This window comes from Diceros bicornis, chromosome 26 (genome assembly GCF_020826845.1).
Source record: "Diceros bicornis minor isolate mBicDic1 chromosome 26, mDicBic1.mat.cur, whole genome shotgun sequence".
NCBI lineage: Eukaryota > Metazoa > Chordata > Mammalia > Perissodactyla > Rhinocerotidae > Diceros > Diceros bicornis.
The window spans coordinates 19,383,335-19,409,343 of NC_080765.1; the positions used below are offsets into that span (position 1 = coordinate 19,383,335).

The following is a 26,009-nucleotide window of genomic DNA, read 5'->3' on the forward strand; positions in this document are numbered from 1 at the left end:
GACATCATATGATATTTGACTTTCTCCCTCTGACTTATTTTGCTTAGCATAATACCCTCAAGATCCATCCATGTTGTTGCAAATGTCAAGAATTCGTTTTTTTTTTTATGGCTGAGTAGTATTCCATTGTGTATATACACCACATCTTCTTTATCTATTCGTCCCTTGATGGGCACTTAGGTTGTTTCTAAGTCTTGGCTATGGTGAATAATGCTGCAATGAACATAAGGGTATGTATATCTTTATGCATTGGTGTTTTCATGTTCTTTGGATAAATACCCAGCAGTGAAATAGCTGGATCAGATGGTAGTTCTATTCTTAATTTTTTGAGGAATCTCCATACTGTTTTCCATAGTGGCTGCACCAGTTTCCATTCTGACCAGCAGTGTATGAGAGTTCCCTTTTCCCCACATCCTCTCCAACACTTGTTATTTCTTGTCTTGTTAATTATAGCCATACTGACACGTGTGAGGTGATATCTCATTGTAATTTTGATTTGCATTTCCCTAATAATTAATGACATTGAACATCTTTTCATATGCCTGTTGGCCATCTGTATACCTTCTCTGGAAAAATGTCTGTTCAGATCTTTTGCCCATTTTTAATTGGGTTGTTTGGTTTTTTGTTGTTGAGATGTATGAGTTCTTTATATATTTTGGAGATTAACCCCTTATCAGATATATAGTCTTCAAATATCTTCTCCCAATTGTTAGGTTGTCTTTTCATCTTGTTGATAGTTTCCTTTGCTGTGCAGAAGCTTTTTAGTTTGGTGTAGTCCCATTTGTTTATTTTCTTTATTGTTTCCCTTGTCTCATCAGACATGGTGTTTGAAAATATGCTGCTAAGACTGATGTCAAAGAGCATACTGCCTACATTTTCTTCTAGAAGCTTTACAGTTTCAGGTCTTACATTCAAGTCTTTAATCCATTTGGAGTTGATTTTTGTGTATGGTGTAAGATAATGGTCTACTTTCATGCTTTTGCGTGTGGCTGTCCAGTTTTCCCAACACCATTTATTGAAGAGAAATTTCTTTTTTCCATTGTATGTTCTTGGCTCCCTTGTTGAAAATTATCTGTCAATAGATATGTGGGTTTGTTTCTGGGCTCTTGATTCTGTTGCATTGATCTGTGTGTCTGTTTTTGTGCCAGTACCATGCTGTTTTGATTACTATAGCTTCCTAGTATATTTTGAAATCTGGGAATGTGATACCCCCGGCTTTGTCTTTTTTTCTCAAGATTGCTTTGGCTATTCGGAGTCTTTTGTTGTTCCATATAAATTTTAGGATTCTTTGTTCTATTTCTGCGAAAAATGTCATTGGAACTTTGATGGGGATTGCATTGAATCTGAAGATTGCTTTAGGAAGTATGGACATTTTAACTTTGTTAATTATTCCAATCCAAGAGCATGAAATATCTTTCCATTTCTTTGTGTCTTCTTCAATTTCTTTCACCAATGTTTTATAGTCGTCAGTGTACAGGTCTTTCACCTCTTTGGTTAAATTTAGTCCTAGGTATTTTATTCTTTTTATTGCAATTGTAAATGGGATTGTATTCCTAATTTCTCCTTCTGATACTTTGTTGTTAGTATATAGAAACACACCTGATTTTTGTATGTTGATTTTATATCTTGCAACCTTACCATATTCATTTATTATTTCTAAAGTTTTTTGGTGGATTCTTTATGGTTTTCTATATATAAAATCATGTTACCTGCAAATAGTGACAGTTTCACTTCTTCCTTTCCAATTTGGATCCCTTTTATTTCTTTTTCTTGCCTGATCTCTGGCTAGGACTTCCAATACTATATTAAATAAGAGTGGTGAAAGTGGGCATCCTTGTCTGGTTCCTGTTCTTAGAGGGAAAACTTTCAGTTTTTCTCCTTGAGTATGATATTGGCTGTGGGTTTGTCATATATGGCCTTTATTATGTTCAGGTACTTTCCTTCTATATCCATTTTATTCAGAGTTTTCATCATAAATGGATGCTGAATCTTGTCAAATACCTTCTCTGCATCTATTGAGATGATTATGTGATTTTTATTTTTCGTTTTGTTAATGCGGTGTATCATGTTGATTGATTTGCAGACGTTGAACCATCCCTGGAATAAATCCCACTTGATCATGGTGTATGATCTTTTGAATGTATTGTATTTGATTTGCTAGTATTTTGTTGAGGATTTTTGCATCGATGTTCATCAGTGATATTGAACTGTAATTTTCTTTTTTTGTGTTGTCTTTGTCTGATTTTAGTATCAGGGTAATGTTGGCCTTGTAGAATGAGTTAGGAAGCTTCCTCTCCTCTTCAATTTTTGGAAGAGTTTGAGAAGGATAGGTATTAAGTCTTCTTTGAATGTTTGGTAGAATTCACCAGGGAAGCTCTCTGGTCCTGGACTTTTATTTTTTGGAAGTTTTTGATTACTGTTTCGCTCTCCTTACTGGTGATTGGTCTTTTCAAATTCTCTATTTATTCTTGATTCAATTTTGGAAGGTTGTATGATTCTAAGAATTTATCCATTTCTTCTAGATTATCCAATTTGTTGGCATACAGCTTTTCGTAGTATTCTCTTATAATCTTTTGTATTTCTGAAGTGTCCATTGTAATTTCTCCTCTTTCATTTCTGGTTTTATTTGAGGCTTCTCTCTTTTTTTCTTGGTGAGTCTGGCTAAAGGTTTGTCAATGTTTTTTATCTTTTCAAAGAACCAGCTCTTAGTTTCACTAACTTTTTCTTTTCTTTTCTTTTCTTTTTTTTTGGTCTCTATTTCATTTATTTATACTCTAATTTTTATTATTTCCTTCCTTCTACTGATTTGGGGCTTTGTTTGTTCTTCTTTCTCCAGTTCCTTTAGGTGCACAGTTAGATTGTTTATTTGAGAATTTTCTTGTTTGTCGAGGTAGGCCTTTATTGCTATAAACCCCCTCTTAGAACCACTTTTGCTGTATCTCATAAATTTTGGTAGGTCGTATTTTCATTTTCATTTGTCTCCAGGTATTTTTTGATTTCTCCTTTGATTTCTTCATTGACCCAATAGTTGTTCAGTAGCATTTTGTTTAATCTGCACTCATTTGTGGCTTTTCCAACTTTCTTCCTGTAGTTGATTTCTAGTTTCATACTGTTGTGGTCAGAAAAGATGCTTGGTATTATTTCAATCTTCTTAAATTTATTGAGACTTGTTTTGTGGCCTAATTCTGGAGAATGTTCCATGTGCATTCGAAAAGATTGTGTATTCTATGGTGTTTAGATGGAATGTTCTGTATATATCTACACATATATACAGTCTGTCTGCATATATCAGTCTAAGTCTGTCTGGTCTAATGTGTCATTTAAGGCCAATGTTTCCTTATTGATCTTCTGTTTGGATGATCTATCCATTGGTGTAAGGGGAGTGTTAAAGTTCCCTACTATTATTGTGTTGCTATTTATTTCCCCTTCTATGTCTGTTAATAATTGCTATATATATTTAGGTGATCCTATGTTGGATACATAGATATTTATAAGTTTTATATCCTCTTGTTGGATTGTTCCCTTTAACATTATGTAGTGCCCTTCTTTGTCTCTTGTTATAGTTTTTGTTTTAAAGTCTATTTTGACTGATATAATTATTGCTACCCCAGCGTTCTTTTCATTGCTGTTTGCATGGAGTATCTTTTGCCGTTCCTTCACTTTCAGTTTGTGAGTGTCTTTAGGTCTGAAGTGAGTCTCCTGTATGCAGCATATATATGGGTCTGGTTTTTTTATCCATTCAGCCACCCCTATGCCTTTTGATTGGAGCATTTAGTCCTTGACACCTAAAGTGGCTATTGATAAGTATGTAGTTACTGCCATTTTGTTCTTTTTTTGTGCACGTGTATCCATTACCCTCTTATCATGGAAACAGATAACTTTAGTACTTTGTCTTTTGACCTTCATTTTAGCTTCATAGATGGTTGATCTGCTACTTCTACTGTATATTTGTCTTTACCAGTGATTTTATTGTTTTGTTTTGTTTTGGTAATTTTCTTATTCCTATTTGTGGTCTTCTCTTTCCCACTTAAATAAGCCCCTTTAACATTTCTTGTAAGGCTGGTTTATTGGTGATAAACTCCTTTAATTTTTGCTTGCCTAGAAAACTCTTTTATCTCTCCTTCCAATCTGAATGATAACTTTGCCAGGTAGAGTATTCTTGGCTGTAGGTTTTTTCCTTTCAGCACTTTAAATATACTGTGCCACTCCCTTCTAGCCTGTAAGTTTCTGCTGAGAAGTCAGCTGATAGCCTCATAGGCTTTCCTTTGTATATAACTTGTTGCCTTGCTCTTGCAGCTTTTAGGATTCTCTCTTTATCCAAAATTCTTGACATTTTAATTATAATGTGTCTTGATGTGGGCCTCTTTGGGTTCATCTTGTTTGGTGCTCTCTATCCCTCCTGTATCTGGATGTCTGTTTCTTTCTTTAGGTTAGGAAAGTTTTGAGCTATTATTTCTTCAAATAGATTCTCTTCCCCTTTGTGTCTCTCTTCTCCTTCTGGGACACATATAATATGGATGTTAGTGTGCTTGATGTTGTCCCAGAGGTTCCTTTAGACTGTCCTCATTCTTTTAAATTCTTTTTTCTTTTTTCTGTTCAGCTTGGGTGATTTCCTCCAATCTTTCATCCAGCTCTCTCATCCATTCTTCTGTATCATCTACTCTGCTATTGATTCCCTCTAGTGAATTTTTCATTTCCATTATTGTATTCTTCAGTTCTGATTGATTCTTTTTTATATTTTCCCTTTCTTTGTTGAAGTTCTCACTGTATTCATCCATTCTTCCTCCAAGATCAGTGAGCATCCTTATGACTCTTTTTTGAACTCTTTATCAGATAGTTTGTTTATCTCTGTTTCATTTAGTCCTTTTTCTAAGGATTTGTCCTGTTCTCTTATTTGGAACACATTCCTTTGTCTCCTCATTTTGCCTCTTTCTCTGTTCTTATATCTATGTATTAGGTAGATCAGCTACATCTGATCTTGGAGAAGTGGCCTTATGTAAGAGATGCTTAAGAGGCCCAGCAGTGTGCTTCCCTCTCATCATCAGTTTGAAAGGTTCTAGGAGGGTCTGCTCTGTGGGCTACGTGTGTCCTTCTGTTGTGGCAGGGTTGCTCTTGCTGCAGGTGCACGGGGAGGCTAGGCTGCCCCCTGGATGGTTGGTTGTAATTCTTAGCTGCATGCAGCTGCTACAGTCCCTTCAGTCATTTTATCAGGCAGGGGGAGCCACAGCACATTCAGCTGCAAGGTCTAATAGCACATTCCTCTTGCAGTTTTTCTATTAAGTGAGTACGCCCCCAGCGTGGCTGGTTGCTAGCCTCAGGGGCTTACAATTGCTGTAGGCCTCCAGCCTGCAAAGCTGTTGTCAGCTCTTTCAGTAGTGCAGCTGGGTGGGGCCAGCCCCAGATGTGGGAGCACACAATTGTTTCAGGCATTGGAAGGTGGGGCCAATCCCCTATTTGGCTGTTGGAGAAGCACAAGTCTGCTGCAGCTGACAAGCCCTAGGCCCACACACCCTTTCAATGAAGTCTGGCCCCGTGTGCACACCCCACCCACTGAAGCAGACCCACTCGCCCTGCTGCAGAGGCCCCAAACACTTCCCCAACACAGGCCTGCCCCTTGTACATGCCCTGCCCCACAGAGGCAGACCCACACACCCTGCTGCAGAGGTCCCACACACCCCACCTATGCAGGCCCACAAGTTGCCCAAGGGCTTGCTGTTGGGTGGGGCCAGTCACTAGGGTGGGCTCCCTGCCCTGGCTGAGCTGGATTAAATTGGAGCTCTAGTGGGTGGGGCAGACTCCTGTGCTAACAGGCCAAGAGAAGAACTCCAATGGTGTCTGCCAATGTCTGTGTCAGCACGCCTGTACCAGGTGACAATAATGGCTGCTGCCAATGTCTCAGTCCCTGGGAAAGTAGTCCCAGCCTGGGGACATCTCACCTCTCATTGAGATATGCCAAGGCCTATCAAGTGAGTCTCTTTTCTTTCTTCTTTTTATTTTTTTAGCTGAGGAAGATTCACCCTGAGCTAACATCTGTTGCCAATCTTCCACTACTTTATATGTGGATCACCCCCACAGCATGGCTGATGAGTGGTATAGGTCCATGCACAGGATCCAAACCCGCAAACTCAGGCTGCTGAAGTGGAGCATGCCAAACTTAACCACTAGGCCACAGGGCCAGCCCCAAGTGAGTCTCTTTTCACCAAAGGACTGTGCACCTTTCTTTCTGGTGATTTTAGATTGCTTTCCAAAATGGGTGAATTTGTGCATGGGCCCTTTAACAGCAGGCTTTTCTTTCTCTTACATTCAATAGCTTTTCTGGGGGTATTCCCCCATTGTATTTAATAGCCAGGAAAGCCAGATATTACGACACTTATCTTGCTTGTGCTGAGTTCAAAAGCTGCTTATTACGGCAAAGCTCTCCTGCTCAGATCTTCCACTCCTCCAGGGAGAGCCTCGTACCTTGACATTGCTCCCTGCTCTGAGGCACCATGGCTAGAATGTGGCTTTTTCCTCTCCAGAAAGGAATTTCTGCCTCTTCCACCCTGGTAAGCACTGTCCCTTGTTGTGAGGGTTCTTTTTATCCAGTTTCTGGTTCTCTCTCAGGGGTAATTTTTCCAAGCGTAGTTGTAAATTTGTTGTGTCCATGAGAGGAGGTGAGTTCAGTGTCCTCCTACACTGCCATCTTCCCAACAGTTTCTGTCAGTGATGTTTTTTGAGTTATTTTCCTGGTGGCTACTCTAGGGATTGCCTTATACATCTTAACTTATCACAATCTATTTCAGGTTAATGCTGACTTCATTCTGGTAAAACACGGCAGCTTTGCTTGTAGGCAGTTCCATTCTCCTCTCTTTTGATCTATTATTGTCATATGTATCACATCCATATGTTATAAACCCAAAAATACAGTGTGACAATTATTGCTTTAAATAATCTTATGTCATTTAAAGGAATTAAGGAAACAGAAAAATGTATATTGTTACAGTCTTTTATATTTACCCACATATTTACCATTTCTAGTGCTCTTCATTTCTTCTATGTTAATTTGAGTCATCATGTGTTGTCATTTTCTTTGAGCCTGAAGAACTTTCTTTTGTATTTCTTATAAAGCAAATCTGCTGGCAATGAATTCCCCCAGGCTTTGTTTACCTGGGAATGTCTTTATTTCAATTTCATTTTTGAAGGATAATCTTTCTGCATAATTCTTGGTCAGCACTTTTTTTTTTAGCATTTTGAATATTCCACTCCACTGTCTTCTTCCTATATTGCTTCTGAGGAGAAGTCAGTTGTTAATTGCATTGTTGTTTCTCTGAGTCATTTTTCTCTTCCTCCTTTCAAGATTTTCTCTTTGTCTTTCAAGTTTGACTATGATGTGTTATGATGTGTTTAGGTGGTGATCTGTTTTTATTCTACTTGGGATTCATTGAGATCCTTGAATCCGTAGTTTAATGATATTTATCAAATTGGAAGCTTTCGGCCTTTATTTCTTCAAATATTTTTTTCTGTCCCTTTCTTTCTTTCCTCTTCTGTGACTACCATTTTCCTATGTTGGTATGCTTGATGCTCCCCATAGGTCCTGAGGCTCTACTCATTTTACTTCAACTATTTTTTCTCTCTTGTCTTCAGGATTGGGTAATTTTTACAATCTACATTCAAGTTCACTGATTCTTCTATCATCTCAAATCTTCTGTTAAGACCATCTAGTAAATATTTCATTTGAGTTATTGCAGTTTTCAACTGTAGAATTTCCATTTGGTTCTTTGTTATATTTTTCATTGTTTTTGTTGAAATGCCCTGTTTTTTAGTTGTAATTATGTTTTGCTTCAATTCTTTGATCATGATTTCCTTTAATTATCTGAGCATATTTATAATAGCTACTTCCAAGTCTTTGTCTGCTAAATCCGACATCTGGATCCACTTAGAGACAGCTTCTATTGACTGTTTTTTCCCTGAATATAGATTATATTTTCTTGTTTATATACAGACCTCATACATTTTTGTTGAAAACTGGAAATTTTAGATAATAATTGTAGTAACTTTGGACTCTGATTTTCCCTGAGAGGTAATATGGTTTTGTTTTTAGTAACTTGCCTGAACTTGATCTGTGGATTGTGCCTCCCTCCATAGTGTGAGGGAGAATGAGATTTCTGATCAGTTTTTTAAATTGATGTTTTTATTTTCAGATAATTGTAGATTCACATTGCAGTTTTAAGAAGTAATACAGAGAGATGCCATTAACACTTTACCCAGTTTTCCTTTATGGTAACATCTTATAAAACTATAATACAATATCACAGTCAAGATGTTGACATTGATAGTCAAAATACAGGACAGTTCTATCATCACAAGGATCACTTCTGTTATCCTTTTACAGCCACACCTATTCTCCATCCCTAACTCCTGGAAACTACTAAGAAATGTTCTCCAATTCTCTAATTGTCATTTCAAGAAAGTTACATAAGTGGAATCATATAGTATGTGACCATTTAGAACTAGCTTTTTCTACTTAGCATAATGCCTTTGAGATTCATCCCAATTGTTGCATGCATCAATAGTTCATTCCTTTTTATTACCGAGCAGTGTTTCGTGGTATGAATGTACCACAGTGCCATAGACTGAATTTTTGTGTTGCCCCAAAATTCATATGTCAAAACCTAATTCCCAAAGGGATGGTATTTAGAGGTGGGGCCTTTGGGAAGTGATTTGGTCATGAGGATGGAACCCTCATAAATGAAGTTAGTGCCCTTATAAAAGAGACTCCAGAGAGCTCCCTTGCCCCTTCTGCCATGTGAGGACACAGCAAGAAGATGGCCACCTATGAACTAGGAAGCAGGCCCTCATCAGACATCGAATCTGCTGGAGCCTGGATGTTGGACTTCCCAGTCTCCAGAACTGCGAGAAATAAATTTCTGTCATTTATAAGCCACCCAGTCTATGGTAATTTGTTATAGCATCCCAAACAGGCTAAGACACAGAATTTGTTTAACCATTTACCCATTGTAGAACATCTGGGGTCACTTCCAGGTTTTGGTTATTGTGAATAAAGCTGCTATGAACATTCATGTACATGTTTTTGTGTGAACATACATTTTTATTTCTCTGGGATAAATGGCCAGAAGTATAATTTCTGGGTTGTATGGTAGTTGTATATTTAGTTTTATAAGAAATTCCACACTGTTTTCCAGAGTGGGTGTACCATTTTACATTCCCATGAGCAATGTATGAGTAATTCAGTTTCTCTGTTCTCACCAGCATTTGATGTCACTACTTTTTATTTTAGCAATTCTGATAGGTGTGTAGTGATATCTCATTGTGGTTTTAATTTGCATTTCCCTAATGGCTAAAGATATTGAATATCTTTGTATGTGCTTATTTGAAATCTGTATATCATCTTCAGTGAAATGTGTTCATGACTTTTGCTTTTCTAATTGGATTATTTTTGTTTGGGGGTTATTTTTTTACTGTTGAGTTTTGAGAGTTCTTTACGTATTCTAGATGGTAGCCCTTTGTTGGATAACTGGTTTGCAAATATCTTCTCTAAGTCTCTAGCTCGTATTTTTATCCTTTTAACAGTGTCTTTCACAGAGCAAGGTTTTTACATTTTGATGAGGTCCAATTTGTCAATTTTTCCTTCTACAGATTGTGCTTGTGATGTCAGATCTAAGAATTCTTTACCCAGCCTGAGGTAAAGAAAATATTTTTTCGAAAGTTTTACATTTTACATTTAAGTCCATGATTCATTTTGAGTTAATTTTTGCATTTTACATTTAAGTCCATGATTCATTTTGAGTTAATTTTTGCATAACATGTGAGACTTAGGTCAAGGTTGAATTTTTTTTTTCTATGAATGTCCAATCGTGCCAGCAACATTTGTTGAAATAACTATCCTTCTTTTACTGAAGTGCTTTTGCACCTTTGTCAAAAACACAATGGGCATATTTGTGTGGGTCTATTTCTAGGTTCTCTATTCTGTTTCATTGATCTATGTCTCTGTCCTTCCACCAATACTCTACTGTCTTCATTACTGTAGCTATATAGTAAGGCTTAATGTTGGGCAGAGTGATTCCTCACACTTTATTCTTTCTCAAGATTGTTTTGGCTATGTTAGGGCTTGTGCTTTTCCTTATAAATTTTAGAATAAGCTTGTCTATGTCTAACAAAGAAACTCTTGCTGGGATTTTTATATGAATTGTATTAAACCTTTAAATCAACTTGGCAATAACTGACATCTTTATTAAGTTGAGTCTTTCAATTCATGAACACTGTATGTCTCTCCACTTATTTAGGTCTTTGATTTCTTTCATTGGTGTATTGTAGTTTTCAGCATATAAATTCTGTATACATTTTGTTAGATTTATACCTAAGTATTTTTAAGTGATTATAAATGATATTGTATTTTTAATTTTGAAAATTGTTGAAATTTTCATTTTTTGTTGAAAACTGGACATTTTAGATAAAATATTGTAGCAACTTTGGATTCTGATTTTTTCCCCCTGAAGGTGGTGGTTGTTATTGTTTTGTTTTTAGTAAATTGCCTAGACTCAATCTCTGGAATCTGTCTCCCCTGTGGTATGCAGCCCATGATGTCTCTGCATAGTTTTTTAATTTATATTTTCATTTTTTTGTAAAATAAAATCTCCCTAGAGATTGTCCCTGGGTCTGTATAGCATAGTGGTCAGGCAATGACTGGTTAGAGGTTCTACTCTAACACCTTGAGCCAGCAAGGTTTTCACTCTTTGCCAATGGATCCAGTGGCTTGGGGGAAGCCTATTCAACCTTCAGTCAGTTTTGAAGTCTATCTTAGCTTTTACTTTCCACCACAGAGCTTGAGCCTTCTTGGGTTTCCATGATGTGTGCATGCAGCCTCCCACTCAACCAGGATGTGTGGAAAGCTTGATTAGTCCTCTCTGGCTCTCTTTTCCAGGATTTCCCTGGTAAATTTCTGTGTAGTCCACTGGTCTGCCACCTGCCCCAAGTGGGAATGCAACCTCAGGCTGGCAAAGCTGTGGGCTTTCGTCTTTCATTTCCTATCGAGTTTGCTATTTTTACTGACCATGCCATGGAGCATGGGTTTTTCACCTTCCCCTTCAAATGAAGTCCAACAATGAAGCTGCTAGGTTTTAGAGACACCCTCACCCTGGTGGCACTACAAGCTGGGGGTGGGGGAGGAATAGAAGCAACTCCAGGCAAGACTCCCACTGTTCCTGAATTTCAGCAGTTTTTCCACAAATAGATGCTTTTCCAATTTTTTTGTTTGTTTGTTTTCCTTTGGTCAACTTCCAGAGCCCTGAAATGGTTGGTTTCTAAATTTGTATCCTGTTTTATAACTGCCTAACACTTTGTCAGAAATACCCAGACATGACTGAACCTTTCAGCACTGGACACAGCTTGGGATCCAGCTGGGATCTTGACTCTACCCTCCCAGCTACAGCCCCAGTGGGTGAGTCAGCCTTCTTTAAATGATGCTCTCCATTCAAACACAGACCTGCCTCTACTGGTGAGGGAAGGCTCAGAATTTTTTAGGTTTGCCTACCGAGAGGTATCAACACAGTCTAGGACAGTAATCTCAAGGACAGAGTGGAGTACAAATAACCCAGAGGATAGGATGGCACTAGTCAATTCATAAGGGTGTGGGAACTCTTATGTAAAAATTAGGGTCCACTCAGATTTAGTATACAGGTTGGCATCATCACCCTTCCTTGGACTGTCAGTTAGATGGTCATGTGTCACTTGTGGAGTACATACTCCTGCAGAAGGAGTGGATGTTCCTCATACCGTTGCCTGGAGGGAGACACCCTCACACTTTCATCCACTTTCAGCTTATCAAGAGGTATTGCAGTTTATAAGGACACTATTAAGGGGAGTCATGACTTTTATTATCTAGTTTTAAATTAATCCCCACAACATGGACAAATAGGTTAAAAAGACTCCTTCAAATAAATCACTAACTGAAAATAATACTCAAGTATAAGCAAAGAACAAAATAATGGTAGAGCCAACCTCTTCTCCTCCTACAACTAGGTGGTCTCCCAAAGTCCCATTAGGAGATAAATACAGTGACATTTTAACCAGATCTGACAAGAAGTTATCCAGAAAATGAAGCCAAATTAACAAGACCGCATCTTGAAATATAGATTGACAAATTCTCAGTGATGAACCTCACCCTAAACCCTTTATGTGGTTTGAGATATTAGCTAATGACATCACAACACCATCACAAGTGCCAAGGCATTTTGAACAGCGATTTCATGTTTCTATTTTTATGTATATTTTATTAGGTACATGATATAGTAATATGGTAGTGCATGTACATAACATTCTAAGCAAATTTACATCCATTACGTGCACTAAAATTCATTACCAATAGAGGTCTGAGATAAAATCCTGCTAGTCTCTGGGGTACTCTTGCATTGGGATCCCATGGGTCAGCCAGGGACTCTCCCACGGGGCTGGCAGGTCCCAAACACTCTCCACCTTGGTTCCAGTCAGGTGTCATGCAGCTTTGGGGCTGAACTTGCAGGACCAGAACTCAATGCATAACCAGCAGACTGCTCCCTGCAGCCTCTGACATCACCCCCCTGCCCCAACCCAAGGTATTCGTCTTATCAATGGGGGCTCATGACTGCAGATGGCGACCTCCTAGTCCTCTACATCTCACAGCAGAGAGGTCATGAGAGGGGCCAGCCCCCTGGCGTAGCGGTTAAGTTCGCGCACTCCACTTTGGCGGCCCAGCGTTTGCCGGTTCGTATCCTGGGCGCAGACCTATGCACCGCTCATCAACCCATGCTGAGGTGGCGCCCACATAGAGCAACTAGAAGAATGTACAACTATGACATACAACTATCTACTGGGGCTTTGCAAAGAAAAAAGGAAGAAGATTGGCAACAGATGTTAGCTCAGGGCCAATCTTCCTTAAAAAAAAAAACGAAAGAAAGGTCATGAGAAATGTCATCTTTCACATAGTTTGATCCGTACAACAGAGCAGATCACTGGTGGAATTGTACCACTAATCTTTAACTTTTCCAAGGACCAAAGTAGGGAGAGCATGAATAGGACAGTAGGCAGGGCTTATGAGTTCAGCTCTGGTCCTGCCTCTGCCTACTGAGCCCCAAGAGCTGTCCCGCACCCCCACCATATTCCCTGCATGGACAGGGTAGAAGGTAAGCAGGCTGACTCCAGGCGTCCACAATCACAGCTAACGTTTATCATCTACAGGCTCCACATATTTTAATTCATTGAACCCTCACAAGATCCTTAGGCAGTAAATACTATTATTAATCCCTATTTTTACAGATGAGGAAATGGAGACATAGAGAGTATAAATGAAATTTGCCCAAGGTTACCCAAGAGAAAAGTGGCACTGTCAGAATTTCAACCCAGACAATCCAGCTCCAAATCTTAAACCCAACCTCCTAACCACTATGTTCTCCTGCCTCTCCATATGCAACTATCTGTCCACGACCTGGTCACAGTAATTGCTGGCATTAGAACTGGTTACCAGAGGGAAAAGACCCATCGTTTGCTCCAAATAAGGTATACGTGTTGCAGGTTTACAGAACTAGGGATTAAGATACATGCAGATGTATTCTGGAGAAGCCCCACCTAAAAACCACAGGCACCCACACACAAGCATCTCCCTTCATCCATTCATTGCCAATACTTTCAGATTCCGGGCAGACCTCCTCAAGGATTTTCTCTGCTTTGCTTGCCTTGCTTAGATTTTTGACAACTCTCATTTTTTCAGAGTCCAAACCAGGCCAAAATTTCTAACATCACTATCGCCAAAAGTTGCATATCCCACGTTCTCCAGATACTGCACACTTCTCGCCAAACTCTCGGTTTTTCACTGTGTATTTTTGGCTTGTTTCCAGCCCACACCACTACCACCTCGTAAATCATCCAATGCAGGCCACCCACCAAGTCCAATATGCAGCATGTTTCTGTTGCACCAACAACTTTATGGGTAGAATTTCTTACTCTCCAGAGCTACAGGATATCCTTTTTGTATCTGGGTGTGGCAAAAATGTACATGACTGTGGGTAAGGTCAATTACTCCCTCTTCTAGCTCCTATGGCATTCTGTGCATTGGCGGGGGGAGGTGTGGGGGGGTGCATGCAGGAAGAGGGATGGGGGCAGGAAGTACACTACTTGTCTCCCAGCCCCAATACCTGCCTGGGTGGAACCTGGGCTTCCTAGAGTGCCAGATAGACATCTTTGGGGCAGGAGGCAAATCCCAGGACTGTCCTCCTAGGCCAATCCTTCTTCCTCCTGGAGGGCTAGGAGCAAGGCGGTACCTCTCCAGGTCACAGCATCAACTTGAGGTGTGGGCCACAGTCAGACAAACTGGGAGGAACAGGCATAGATCACAGGCTGATGGACCTGGCCTGTAGCAGCTGGGGGATGACAGCTGCTTTAAGTGCGTGGGGTTGGCTGGAAGCCAAAAGCCGAGACCTCAGGAACCTCTCAGTCTGGGGTAGAACACATGGGGTGAATACACTGGAACCCTGGTTTTCAATAGGGGGCACTTTTGAAACTTAGGGGATGTTTTTAGTCATCACAATAGGGTCCCGCTCCTTGGATGTGGACATCAAACAAGCATAAGACAGTGTGAAGATTTGTCACATTTCACATGGTTTCCAGTTTCTTATCCAACATTCATGTAGAGATGAAAAATGTATATAATCATTGGAGCCTGGAAACTAACTCTGTTTTGCACAAAGTGTTTTTTACACATACACAGTTTTTTCTAGGAATGCAAGTAAATTGAGGAGTGTACTTTGTTTTTTTAAGAAACAACAAAAATCACATCTCCAGCAGCCCTGTTGCAGGAGTCTGAGTGGCCCATCTGACACCTCACCTGTCATTCTGTGTAGTGCTGTCCCATTCACAGCAATTCTCTCAATAGACACCAGCATCTAATCCCATTGTCATCACCTCCAGGTAGTCGTGCCCAGGCCTTCACTTACTGAAATACATATGAGTTTATTACACATTGCTCTCTTTTTCTTCCTTCTTTATATTTCAGTTAGTCCTCTATTTTCCTTTTTAAATTACATCTTCTCTCTCTTTTCAGGTAAAATTCATAAAAAGAGGTTAGGACTTATCAGGTTGAGCTCAAGGTGCCAGAGAAGACCAAGGGGTCCCTGATGCCCTAAGTGTGACCTTGATTCTGCTCTTCAGCGTGTCCACAGGTGGCCTGCAGCTGCCACAGCACTAGTGGCCCCTGAAGCAGTGCTGGGGAAGGAAAGCAGCCAGGCAGATGCTGGAATGTGTGCTCTGGACCACGGGGAAAGGAGGGGGCCCCTTCCAGGCGGCAGACCCCTGCAGCGCACATCACGTGTGCCCAAGTGGGACATGGCAGGAACCTCTGCGCCAAGGAGTGGTGCACTTTGGGCACGGGAGGTGGATTACCCAGCTCCTACATAGATGAGGCGAGTAAACCAGTCACATGGTCATGGATGTTGCTGCAAGGACAGCAAGATTTCAGCTGAAGAAGAGGGACAGAAGGATCAACAGTCCGGTGCCTTTGAGAAGGTTTTCCAGATGCAGGATGTGATCTGAGAGCCGGGCTGGTGATGAAGGGGCAGGGGAGTGATGAACTGCTGGATGCAGAAAGCATTTAAAGGAACAAAGGTTTTAACTAGGAGTATCTTCCCTAGCCTCTTCATGTGCCTTTTTTTTACCTTTAGATTAAATGGCTTCTTCATCTTGAAAACAAGGGCCTTGGTCAACAGATGTCAGGCTCCAAAGTCCTGAGACCTGAAGAGATCGTAACTTGCTCAAAATGACAAAACTAATTTTTTTTTTGCAGGGAAGGATTCGCCCTGAGCTAACATCTGTTGCCAATCTTCCTTTTTTTTTTTCTCTTCCCTAAAGCCCCCCAGTGCATGGTTGTATATCCTAGTTGGAAGTCCTTCTAGTTCTTCTGTGTGAGCTGCCACCACAGCATAGCAACTGACAGACAGGTGGCATGGTTCCGCGACCAGGAAACAAACTCAGGCCGCCAAAGTGGTGAGAGTGCCCAACCTTAACCGCTAGACCATCAAGGCTGGCCCAACAAAACTAATTCTTGATAGCTGCACTCCTGGAGTTTAGAATTAGATATCTCTCAGCTGTAAGGGCTCTCATAAATTATCTAGATCAGTGTTTCTGAAACTGCAAGTTGCCTTCCATCAGTGGGCCATACAACCAACTTACTGGTCAAGCCGTTTTTTTATATTAGAGATTAAAATTTAAAAATATCAATGTGTGGCACATTGAGTGAGGGTGATTATCATTTCCTGAAGTCTGTTTCAGTTCTATACACATCCTTTCAAGCGTCGGTTCTCACATACCCAATGAATGGTAAGAATCCATGGCATAGGCAGCACCATTGTTAATGAAAGACTAAAGCTGGGGGGAGATTCTCTTTGTTAGTTCTCATCTACCAAAAGGTAACCAGAGGTGACACACTAGCCTCACTCTTGGACCCTCCCCTCACTTCATTATAATAAACATTTACAGAGTGCCAGACCCTGTTCTAAGCACTTTCTGTTAACTTGCTGAATCCTCACCACACTCAAGTGGGCACTATTATCCTTATTTTACAGATGAGGAAACTAGGGCACAGAGAGGTTAAGCTATTTGGCCAAAGGAACATGGCCTTTAGGAGTCGGAGCCAGGACCCCTACTTGCCATGCTGTGCTTCAGCTCTGAGAACTCCCTTCCCGGACCAGATGGCGGAGGAGCACCTCCCTGGATTGCCTCTGGCACGCCATCCCTGTGGGGTCACTCTGGCAGCAGCCTGAAGGAATCTTATCCTCACGTCAGGGACAAGTCCTTGCAGGACTCCCATTCTCCACCCGGCAATGAGCCAGGGCCCCTGGAGCACAGCCTCTGTGCACCAGGGCCACAGCCCTGCCCTCTGCACGGAATGCCTGGGTCCAGAACTCCTCCACTTCTGTATCCCTTCAAACTGCACTTCTTCCAAGATGCCACCTGTGACCACTCTGGGGTATCATGTCTATCATTCTCTATCCTGGCAACCCTCTATCTCATTGCTATCTGCCATTAGATTAGAAGTACATTTAAGTGTTTATGGACTGTCTCCCCAACCAGAAGGAAGTCCAAGGGGGCAAGCATGTTGTTTTGCACTGCTATACCTCTAGCTCCTGGAACAGTGATGGCACTTAAGAGGAACCCCATAAATATTCGTTACTGAATGCGCAAAGTTTGGAGGAAAGAGGCTGAATAACAGCAAAAGTCAAACTCAAACCCCCTCCCCCTTGACACAGCACAATTTACTTGCCATCTAATCTTGTGATGTTCAAACCACTCTAGTCCACAGATAGTCAACAACTAGCGTGGTATAAGGAGTTTGGGATCCTCAGAGGTGAAAAAAGACGGGCTCTCACAGACCAGCAGAGAAAAGTCTGTTCAAGCCCACAGATAAGTTCACAATGAGCTTGACTCAACTCTGCAGCGCTCCTCTGGCCTGTGCACTCATTCCACTGCTTCTGTACTCCTCGCTTGTCTGTGAGCCTGAGGAAGTTCAAGCACAGTATGCCCACCAGGAAAATGAAACAGTTCTAAAGCACTCTCTTTAACTCGACTTCATGACATGGTTCGTGTCAGATTTTACAGACTGTACAGGAGGAAGACGTGAGCTCTTATCCTCAAGGGCTTCGGTACACACACTCACAAATCTAAGAGTACAAGGAGCGAGCAGTGAAGGGCACAAAGTGTGGCAAGTACAGTGTTCTACCCGTCAGAGAGAGAAGGCAGGAAGAGGCGGAGGTGGTAGAAACAAAAAGCCTGTTGAGATGTCCTGTTCCTCAACACTGTCCCGTCCCACAGGGTGCCTTGAGACTGACCTCTACGACTCGGGCACCTGCTGGGGAGTGAACGAAGGGCCACAGAGCCTCTGTCCATTGGAAAAGGGAAGAATTCACATTAGAGAACACAATCTCCCTTTAAAAATAACTCTACAAAAATAACTGTGGAGGATGCACTGTCCTGGGAAAGAAGTCTAGCACGTGCGGGAGCTCTATAACGGAAGAAGGCGGAGCCGGCTAGGAGTCTGCTTCTCGTAACAGACTGCGTGCACATGAAGGGTTTAGGGAACTGACAGGAGTGTCTTTAAATTCCCATACATATTCCAATGCTCCCTACTGGTCTGTATTACTTACTTCTTTGGGGCAGGATTTGGGTCAGGTCTGTGAGCACTTGTTGGTCCAATATACTAAAAGAGGTTTTGTACTCTCAGGGAAAAGACCCATGTGCTTGGTGACGCCAGCTTAGTAGTAAATACCACCCACCCCTCATCTTGACGATAGGTTACACTTCAAAAGCACAGCTTGCAAAAAACCCTCAATTACTTATCGTGTATGTTCTTCCCTTAGAAAACACCCATCAGACTGGAGGAAACGAAGACACAGCACATAAATTCAGATGTTTTATTCTGTAAAGCACATATGCACATAGTTCAAACACAGAAAATTAATCTAAGAGTGAATGCCATAACAGATCAGCTACTGACCATCATGCAGCAAGATAAGTGAAATGGATCCGCTGGCCCTCATAACCCCACAGTGCCTGCAGGAGGGTTGAAAAACCAGGAGGTTGAATCCCTAGACTGCCCAAGAAAATGCAACAGAAATGGCAGGTTCCTATGACAAGAAAAACTTGCAAATAGAATCAAAACTGATTCAGTCATACAGTGAAAGGACAAAAAGGAAAAAGGAAAGAGATCAATATGATCTGAAACAACCGTTTTAATAGTAAGTTGCTGACCTTTGATTGGACCTCCAGTCCAAGATGCCTGAGGACGAGCCAGTGCTCCTGTGCGGGGTCACCCCGAATGGCAGACGGGCCCTGTGTGCGACACTCTTCGAATCCTGAGGTCCCCAGCAAGATACAGTGGAGGATCACGCCTTGTCTGTCAACGCCCAGACAGTAACAGGTCCTCTGGACTTCCTGAGATTCATTGGAAGTCTCTTCAGTTCCTAGACCTCTCCGCCCAGGCCCCCGGCCTTCCCTCCTCCCCAGCGTTCCTTTATACACCTGATTGACTCTGGGCTTCGTTAAGATCTTTGAGAATTACCTACTAGGGTGAATGTTGGATTTTCAAGTGTGTGTCCTGGCCTCACGACAAGTCATACTGTCCAGGCATTTTTGGCACTTCCTTTCCTCATGCCTAACAGTGTCCCTCCTCCCCTGGCTACAGATTCCAGCCACTCCCTGTAATTAAAACAAGGGTAACTAATATTAGCAAAAAGCTGGATTGAACAAACCAGTGAAATTGACTTTTTTCACTTTTCTCCTTTTATATTACTCTGCCAGTTACAAATCTATCCCTATAGCTCTACTTCAATGGGATTTTATTAATTCAGTAGCAGCTTAACCTAAAATATGTTGGTCTTAATGATACTGATGTTTCTAAAGGCCAAGCCAAATGGCTCTTTCTCAATCTTGTCTCAGAAGAGTTTCAAAGTCTCTAAAGAGAAAAACTAAATTAACAGGTTAGCCATGCATCATGTAAGCAACTCATATCATACAAAAAAACTGGATAGACAAGTATGATTACTGCGCTTGAAATGTACTAAAAGGAAAAAAAGCAATATTAACATACCAAGTTACTATGGTGATTATTTTAACAATAGTCGATAAAGGCCCATGATTGTTTTCCATTCAAGAATGCCTGGGATAAAATGTTCTAGGCCAATATATTTCAGACTGCAGGACTGATTCTAATCTAGAACAGACCTGGAGTTAACGGAAAGAAGTGCTGACAGTCATGTCCAAAGTTTTAATTGCCCTTCTGCTATAACATTGCTTGGGAGAACACAGACGTCATTAATGATAATGAATTATTAAGGCAAAGAGCTATTAAGAAAAAGAAAAATGGTAAGAATAAGAGTAACAAGAAAGCACTAGAAAAGATAACACAATTTTTTAAAATGAAGACGGATTAGAAAGAAAAAAGGATAAAGGAACTAGATCATCGAAATGTTATAGGAAAGAAAAATGCTTTCAGTTTTCGCGATACACAGCAAATCAGAATTGCTTTCCTTCAAATTTACAGGCATCATTTTCATAATGTTACTGACCTACAGTTGCCATTTTCCTTCTGAAGATATGTTAATTGCATAAAAATAAACACACAAAAAAAAATAGAAGGAGGAAAGAAAATCCACTCCCTCTTCAAAGAAAACAAGAAATCCTTTCACAACTATTAAACCAAATCATCCTTCTCTCTTTCCCAGAAGAGAGAACATTCCAGAAAACAGAATAGCTAATTTTTACTCTACTCTAGAGCCATTTACTTAATTTTTAAGCCTTTTTGAGTGAGAAAGCTGCTTTAACTTTTCTAATGGAGGGGACAACAGAGGAGAAAGAAGTGGAACATGCTGTACCAACTCAACTCAAACAAGACCAAGTTCCTCACCATCAATGTGGAAAATGAAACTTAGATCTTTACCATGTAGGTGACTTTTAAATATTTACCTTTTACTCAAGATAAAAGCACAAGTCTGTCCTAACTAGAGTAGTATTAAAATGTGACTATTTTATTTTTTCTTCAAAGGAAAAAAAAAAAACTTAGAAAGATAGGTATGTTTCCTTGCAAGCAAAACGGAGAAAAAAGGTATTATTGTTGTTACTATGATTATTAAGCCACAGACACATAAAATCCACAAAATGGACTGGTGGCTTTGGAAATGCAATATCATATCAAAGGTGCAGACTGTTTCGAACATTCTGTACATATCGGGCTGAAACAAGAACCATAGCAAACCTCAACCCCACCAGCAATGAAACGCCCTGTGACCCTGGTAAAGACAGCATGGCCCTCTCCAGTGCAGTGAGACCACGAATCCTCTCTGGCGCCACGTGGAATCATCCTGCCAAGTCCACAGGTGAGGCTGAAGGGTTCTGGCTGCACCCAGTGTGAAGCACGTGCATCACTGGACCAATTTCTGAATAGATCTTTATAAATATATACAAATCAGTTACAGGCACTTGAAATGTCTTTGGCTGGAATAACCCAACATCGCAAGATAATGTATTCACAGAGTGTCCAGGCCCAGGCTGGGTTCAGCAGGCAATGATTATGGTTCTCTCAGGCTCTCTCAGAAAACAGGCAGTTGTGAGATTAGGCATCAGCCAAAGCCACCTAGAAGAGAGCAAGATGAGCAGTCCAGTCACGCAGCAAAGCCCAGGTAACGCAGCCCCACCTGCACCCTTACTGGGCTCCAGTCCCAACCCAAAAACCAAGGAGCCACACCGCATACCTCTCTCAGGCAGGGGAATTACTAAATCCCTAAGAAAAAAAATCGCATGTAGGAGGGAATGAATAGAAATCTGAAAGTCTCCTGCAAGAAGCAGCCGATCTAGTGGAACCATTGTGCTGAGATACCAAGTTAACTGTTTTGAGACCCTGCTCAGCATTCTGAGAGATGATTTCTCAAGCTGATGGAGGTGGAGGGGAGGCAGCCCCTCAGGGTCAGCTGCTCTGCAATGAGGATTTGAGAACAACTCCCACAGTCAGTACCTTTCACCAGCTAAGACCTGGGTAACAGGGTTGAAAATCCAACACCGTAATGTAGGCTGAGGGTAGACTACTTCTGATAAAAGGACAGGAACCAATTTCTCTGGAGGAAAGATGCCACCCACAACAAACGGAATAAGGACTAACTGGGACTTGCTGTACACAGAGATCTCTAGCAAAAGGCTGGGCCAGACCCCATCCACTGCTCACCTTCTCAGGACAAAATTCAGGATTGCTCTGACGCAGTTTGCTGGGTCTGCCTTTGATGACAGCATAGCAAAACATAGTTATCACCATCACGAAGAGGAAGTAACTGGTGTGCATGAGATGCAAATTTATTAATGAACGGTCATCCTAAATGAAGAGAATAAACCAGAAACATCTGCATTGAGTTACTGAAAGATTTTAATGCTACGTTTCTGGAAACAGGGTTCACAACCTCCAGACTTGCCTCAACTTTAATTCTTAAACTGAAACAGGAGGCTTCTCCTTTTGTCTTCTAAACTATGAAAACTGGATCTCGTTAGGTGAAGACACTGAGACCACCCACTCCTTCCTAAAGCGGTCCTCTGCTCTGCCTTCTGCACCCCACACTGCCCAAACCCCCCTCCCACAGGTCTCCTCCTCTGAGAAGGCCCCAGAGATGCAGAGACTTTAACCTCTCCTCTTCTCTTACGTCCCCTGACAGCCCTCAGGTTGCATGGCTGACAGCCCAAGCCTGTGTTCCTAACTCCTTGCTACTCCCCACCAGGAAGGCATCTGCACATCACCTCTCCGGAGGCAGCTTCCTTCCTTCTGCCTTCTTTCCACTTTTACAAGTCCCTGGCTGAAAACGCTGAGCTCACTCCAATGCCCCTAGCCTACCAACTTCCACAACTTGATAAAAATGAGACATAAGAGAAAAGGACCAGGTGAAAATAAATCCACCTGACATATACTGACAGGAAGAACCCTAAGGGTATTTACAAAAAATCAGTGCAGTCTGTTAAAAGTGGGCTCAAGTCTGAGCAGCAAGCTAGACGAGCAATATCACCCCCCGAGCCTGGATTACAGTGTCTTCCTCTCTTTGCCTCTTTGCTAAGCAAAACCCTATCCAGCCCTCAATATCCAGCCAAAGATTCATCTCCTCCTATTTACTTCTACCTTTCTGAATTCCAAACTATTTACTGCTTATATCGACACTAACCCAATATTCTCCCGGAAGTGGCTGTGTGCACGAATAATACTGTGCAAGCATCTTGTCACTCCTGTGAGCTAGGCACACCACAGCTGCTCAATGAATAACTGCTGCTGAACAAAATGGAAAACCAAGAGCAGAAGCAGAATTTTCTTAACCAAAAGGCATTTTCTTAATTTTCTTAACCAAAACCAAGCATGTTTTTCCAAGTCTCCACAACTCCACTTAGTCTCCCAACCCAGCTAAAAATCTAGAATGGCAGGGGCTGAGCTAACCCAAGGCAGTGAACAGGGCCTACTCAGTTCCCGGACATACACACACATAATTTTTCTCACTTACATCTGGAACAATAACTGTAAGCTTGGGATTTAAAGCATGATAGACTTTTCCAATGGCCCCCTTATAACACCAGAAAGGATTGTAATCTTGAGCATATTTTGTGTTGGCATCTCTGGCAGTTGTGAAGATCTTGTACCAGAGTGTGGCGTTGCTGTACGTGTCAGGAACACAGTGAGGTGGCTGTCTGCAGGGGAAGAGAGGGACAGACACACGCTCAGTGGCCTGAGACATTTACTTGTGTCTCCCTAAGGCCCCTGACACAACACTGAGCATAGCCACACATGTGGAAAGGAGAAGTAAGAGACATACATGTTTCTTTGAGACAAATATTATTATGTTTTTAGTTCAGGGAATTTTTTCAACATAATAAACATAAACAGAATAAGAAATAGGCATCTGACATTTAGGAGTTTGGGTGTTAGATTTTTGCCTTCAGAATTCAACCCACGGTCCTCCTGCAAATGACGTGGCCAAAGAGGAACCTGCTCCTTTTAAGCCCACTTTCTCAAATTATCTAAATTCTTAGTCACGGGCCGGCCCCGTGGCTTAGCGGTTAAGTGCGCGCACTCTGCTACTGGCGGCCCGGGTTCGGATCCCGGGCGCGCACAGACGCACAGCTTCTCCGGCCATGCTGAGGCCCCGTCCCATATACAGCAACTAGAAGGATGTGCAACTATGATGTACAACTATCTACTGGGGCTTTGGGGGGGGGGAAAGGAGGAGGATTGGCAATAGATGTTAGCTCAGAGCCGGTCTTCCTCAGCAAAAAAGAGGAGGATTAGCATGGATGTTAGCCCAGGGCCGATCTTCCTCACACACAAAAAAAATAATAATAAATTCTTAGTCGTAACTGGCAGTTTTACACACAAACTTTTCCATCAGATATTACAACCAACAGCAAATAATGTTTAACTTATCTGACCTCGTCCTACAAACCTCAAAATGTCTAAAATAGATAAATCCTGCAATAATTCTTATTTAAAAAGGATTTATGGGGCCGGCCCCGTGGTGTAGTGGTTAAGTTCGGCATCCTCCACTTCACCTGCCCAGGTCTGCGGGTTCGGATCCCAGGTGCAGACTTACCCCACTCGTCAGCCACGTTGTGGCAGCAACCCACATACAAAAAGTAGAGGGAGATGGCACAGATATTAGCTCAGGGCTGATCTTCCTCAAGCAAAAAAAAAAAAAGAGGATGATTGGCAACAGATGTTAGCTCAGGGAGAATGTTCCTCAGCCAAAAAAAAAGGATTCACTATAGAATTCTTTTCAATAGGCTACAACTTGTGTATTTCATGTTTTTATAGATCATTAGGTCTTTTATAAAGAAGAAGCCAAAAAAAAAAAAAAGACAACTTATAGGCCAAGTGATAACATGAACAGCTGCTCAAAAAATACAAAGCAAAAGTTTCAGAAATAGTAACTGTTTCATGGAAAATAAGGTTCAATTTATGCTCTCAATTTAAAAAATAACTCTTTCTGGATAATGGAAATGAACAAAACCTTTATCTTTCAGAAGCCTTAATTACAGCTCATTCTGGTCATAGGATCAGCTCTTATTTATCTTTTCTGGGACACGCTTCCTCTACCAATAGGAAAGACAGCTTAACAACATACAACAACAACAAGATGCTTTTACTACCTGTTGAAGCACTAACTTGCTGGTATTTATATGCAGAAGCTCTACCTTTAGAATTCCAAATTAAATTTAAATAATCCTCTAAACAGGCGTGAGTAGTGACAATTCTACAAAGTACAACACAAATCCTGAGAATCTGCTGCTGAAGCATCCCAGTCACATTCATGGTAAATGGAGCTTCTCACACATGTCTACTGGGCTCAGGAAACCACTTACACGGTGACGGGGAACACACCGGGATTGGCTGTGAGGGTCATGCAGGCTGTGAAAACCACCTGCTCACAGTGACCATGAAGGGCACAGTCGTCTGAGCTCCAAGCTGCAGGCAGGGTAAAGGTAATGTTTATCTCCTCGTGGGCTTCTTTCCCTATGAAAGAGAAATCGGGTTTGTTTTTTTGGTAATTAAAGGTCAGAACTGACATATTTATTATTCTCTGGGATTTGAATGAATCCTGAAATCAAACCCATCCAGGAATCACCCATCAGCCCACAGAAGTAGGATACCTGCCTGTGGGATTTCAAGAACAACAACAATTCTGAGCCAGACTCAGGCCTGCTTACCTAGTAGAGCCACAAAATGGCACAGAGAGAGCAGCCGCTTTCGGCCACCACCTGGAAATGCCAAGCAAGGGCCCAGGCAGTGCCCAAGTTGGAAAGCTGGGGGCTGGGTGAGTTATTATCACCACTGTTTTAGCATCTGTACACTCTTACCATTTCAAACTGCTTTTATATGTATTATTTCACTTAAAATGTACCACTATCCCACAAACATTACCAAAGAAGTATTACTGTTCCCCTTTCACTATGAGTAGACTGAGGATCAGAGGCTCTAACAGACTTAAGAAAGGTCATGGGACTGGTAAGTGATGAAACTTAAATGAAAACCAAGGTATTCTAACACCAGAGCAGAAGAAGCTCCACTCACTACATGGAAAACCCAGAAGTCGCCCTTACCCTTACCACCATGGGAATAGCTCTCACCTGTAATAGCCAACCGGAGGCTGGCAGGCACTCCCAAGTTCCTTTAAGGACTTCAAAGGGCTCTTGGTAACCAAAGAACCAAAGACTATGGCTCCAAGGCCCAGGTCTCTGGCATAAAGCCTTGCCTGATTATTCTAGTTTCCATTACTTTCTCAACCTTCTCCTCAATTACTTACAGTCTGTAATGGGTTTAGTACTGGTCAAAGAGCAGTGCTCAATGTTTTATAGATGTTTATTTTTAATATTTTTAACAAGCACTTATATAGCATATCCATTGTGCCAAGAACCACTGTAAGTGCTTGATAAATATTAACTCACATTATCCTCGTCTCTTCCATAAGCCCAAAATTCCA

At 41.5% G+C, this 26,009-nt stretch overlaps 1 protein-coding gene across 3 annotated transcripts in view; it reads right to left on the reverse strand.

Annotated features, from left to right (window-relative positions):
* Positions 1-18,417: 18,417 nt before the first annotated feature.
* TMEM248 (transmembrane protein 248) overlaps positions 18,418-26,009 on the reverse strand; it is a 42,877-nt gene continuing 35,285 nt past the window's right edge. For all 3 annotated transcript variants that reach the window (XM_058569487.1, XM_058569488.1, XM_058569489.1), the window contains exons 4-7: positions 24,892-25,042; positions 23,040-23,223; positions 21,734-21,877; positions 18,418-21,148 (exon numbers count right to left, since the gene is read on the reverse strand). In XM_058569487.1, the coding sequence (XP_058425470.1) occupies positions 21,128-21,148; positions 21,734-21,877; positions 23,040-23,223; positions 24,892-25,042 (500 nt within the window). In that variant the 3' untranslated portion in view covers positions 18,418-21,127. The remainder of the gene's footprint in view (positions 21,149-21,733; positions 21,878-23,039; positions 23,224-24,891; positions 25,043-26,009) is intronic.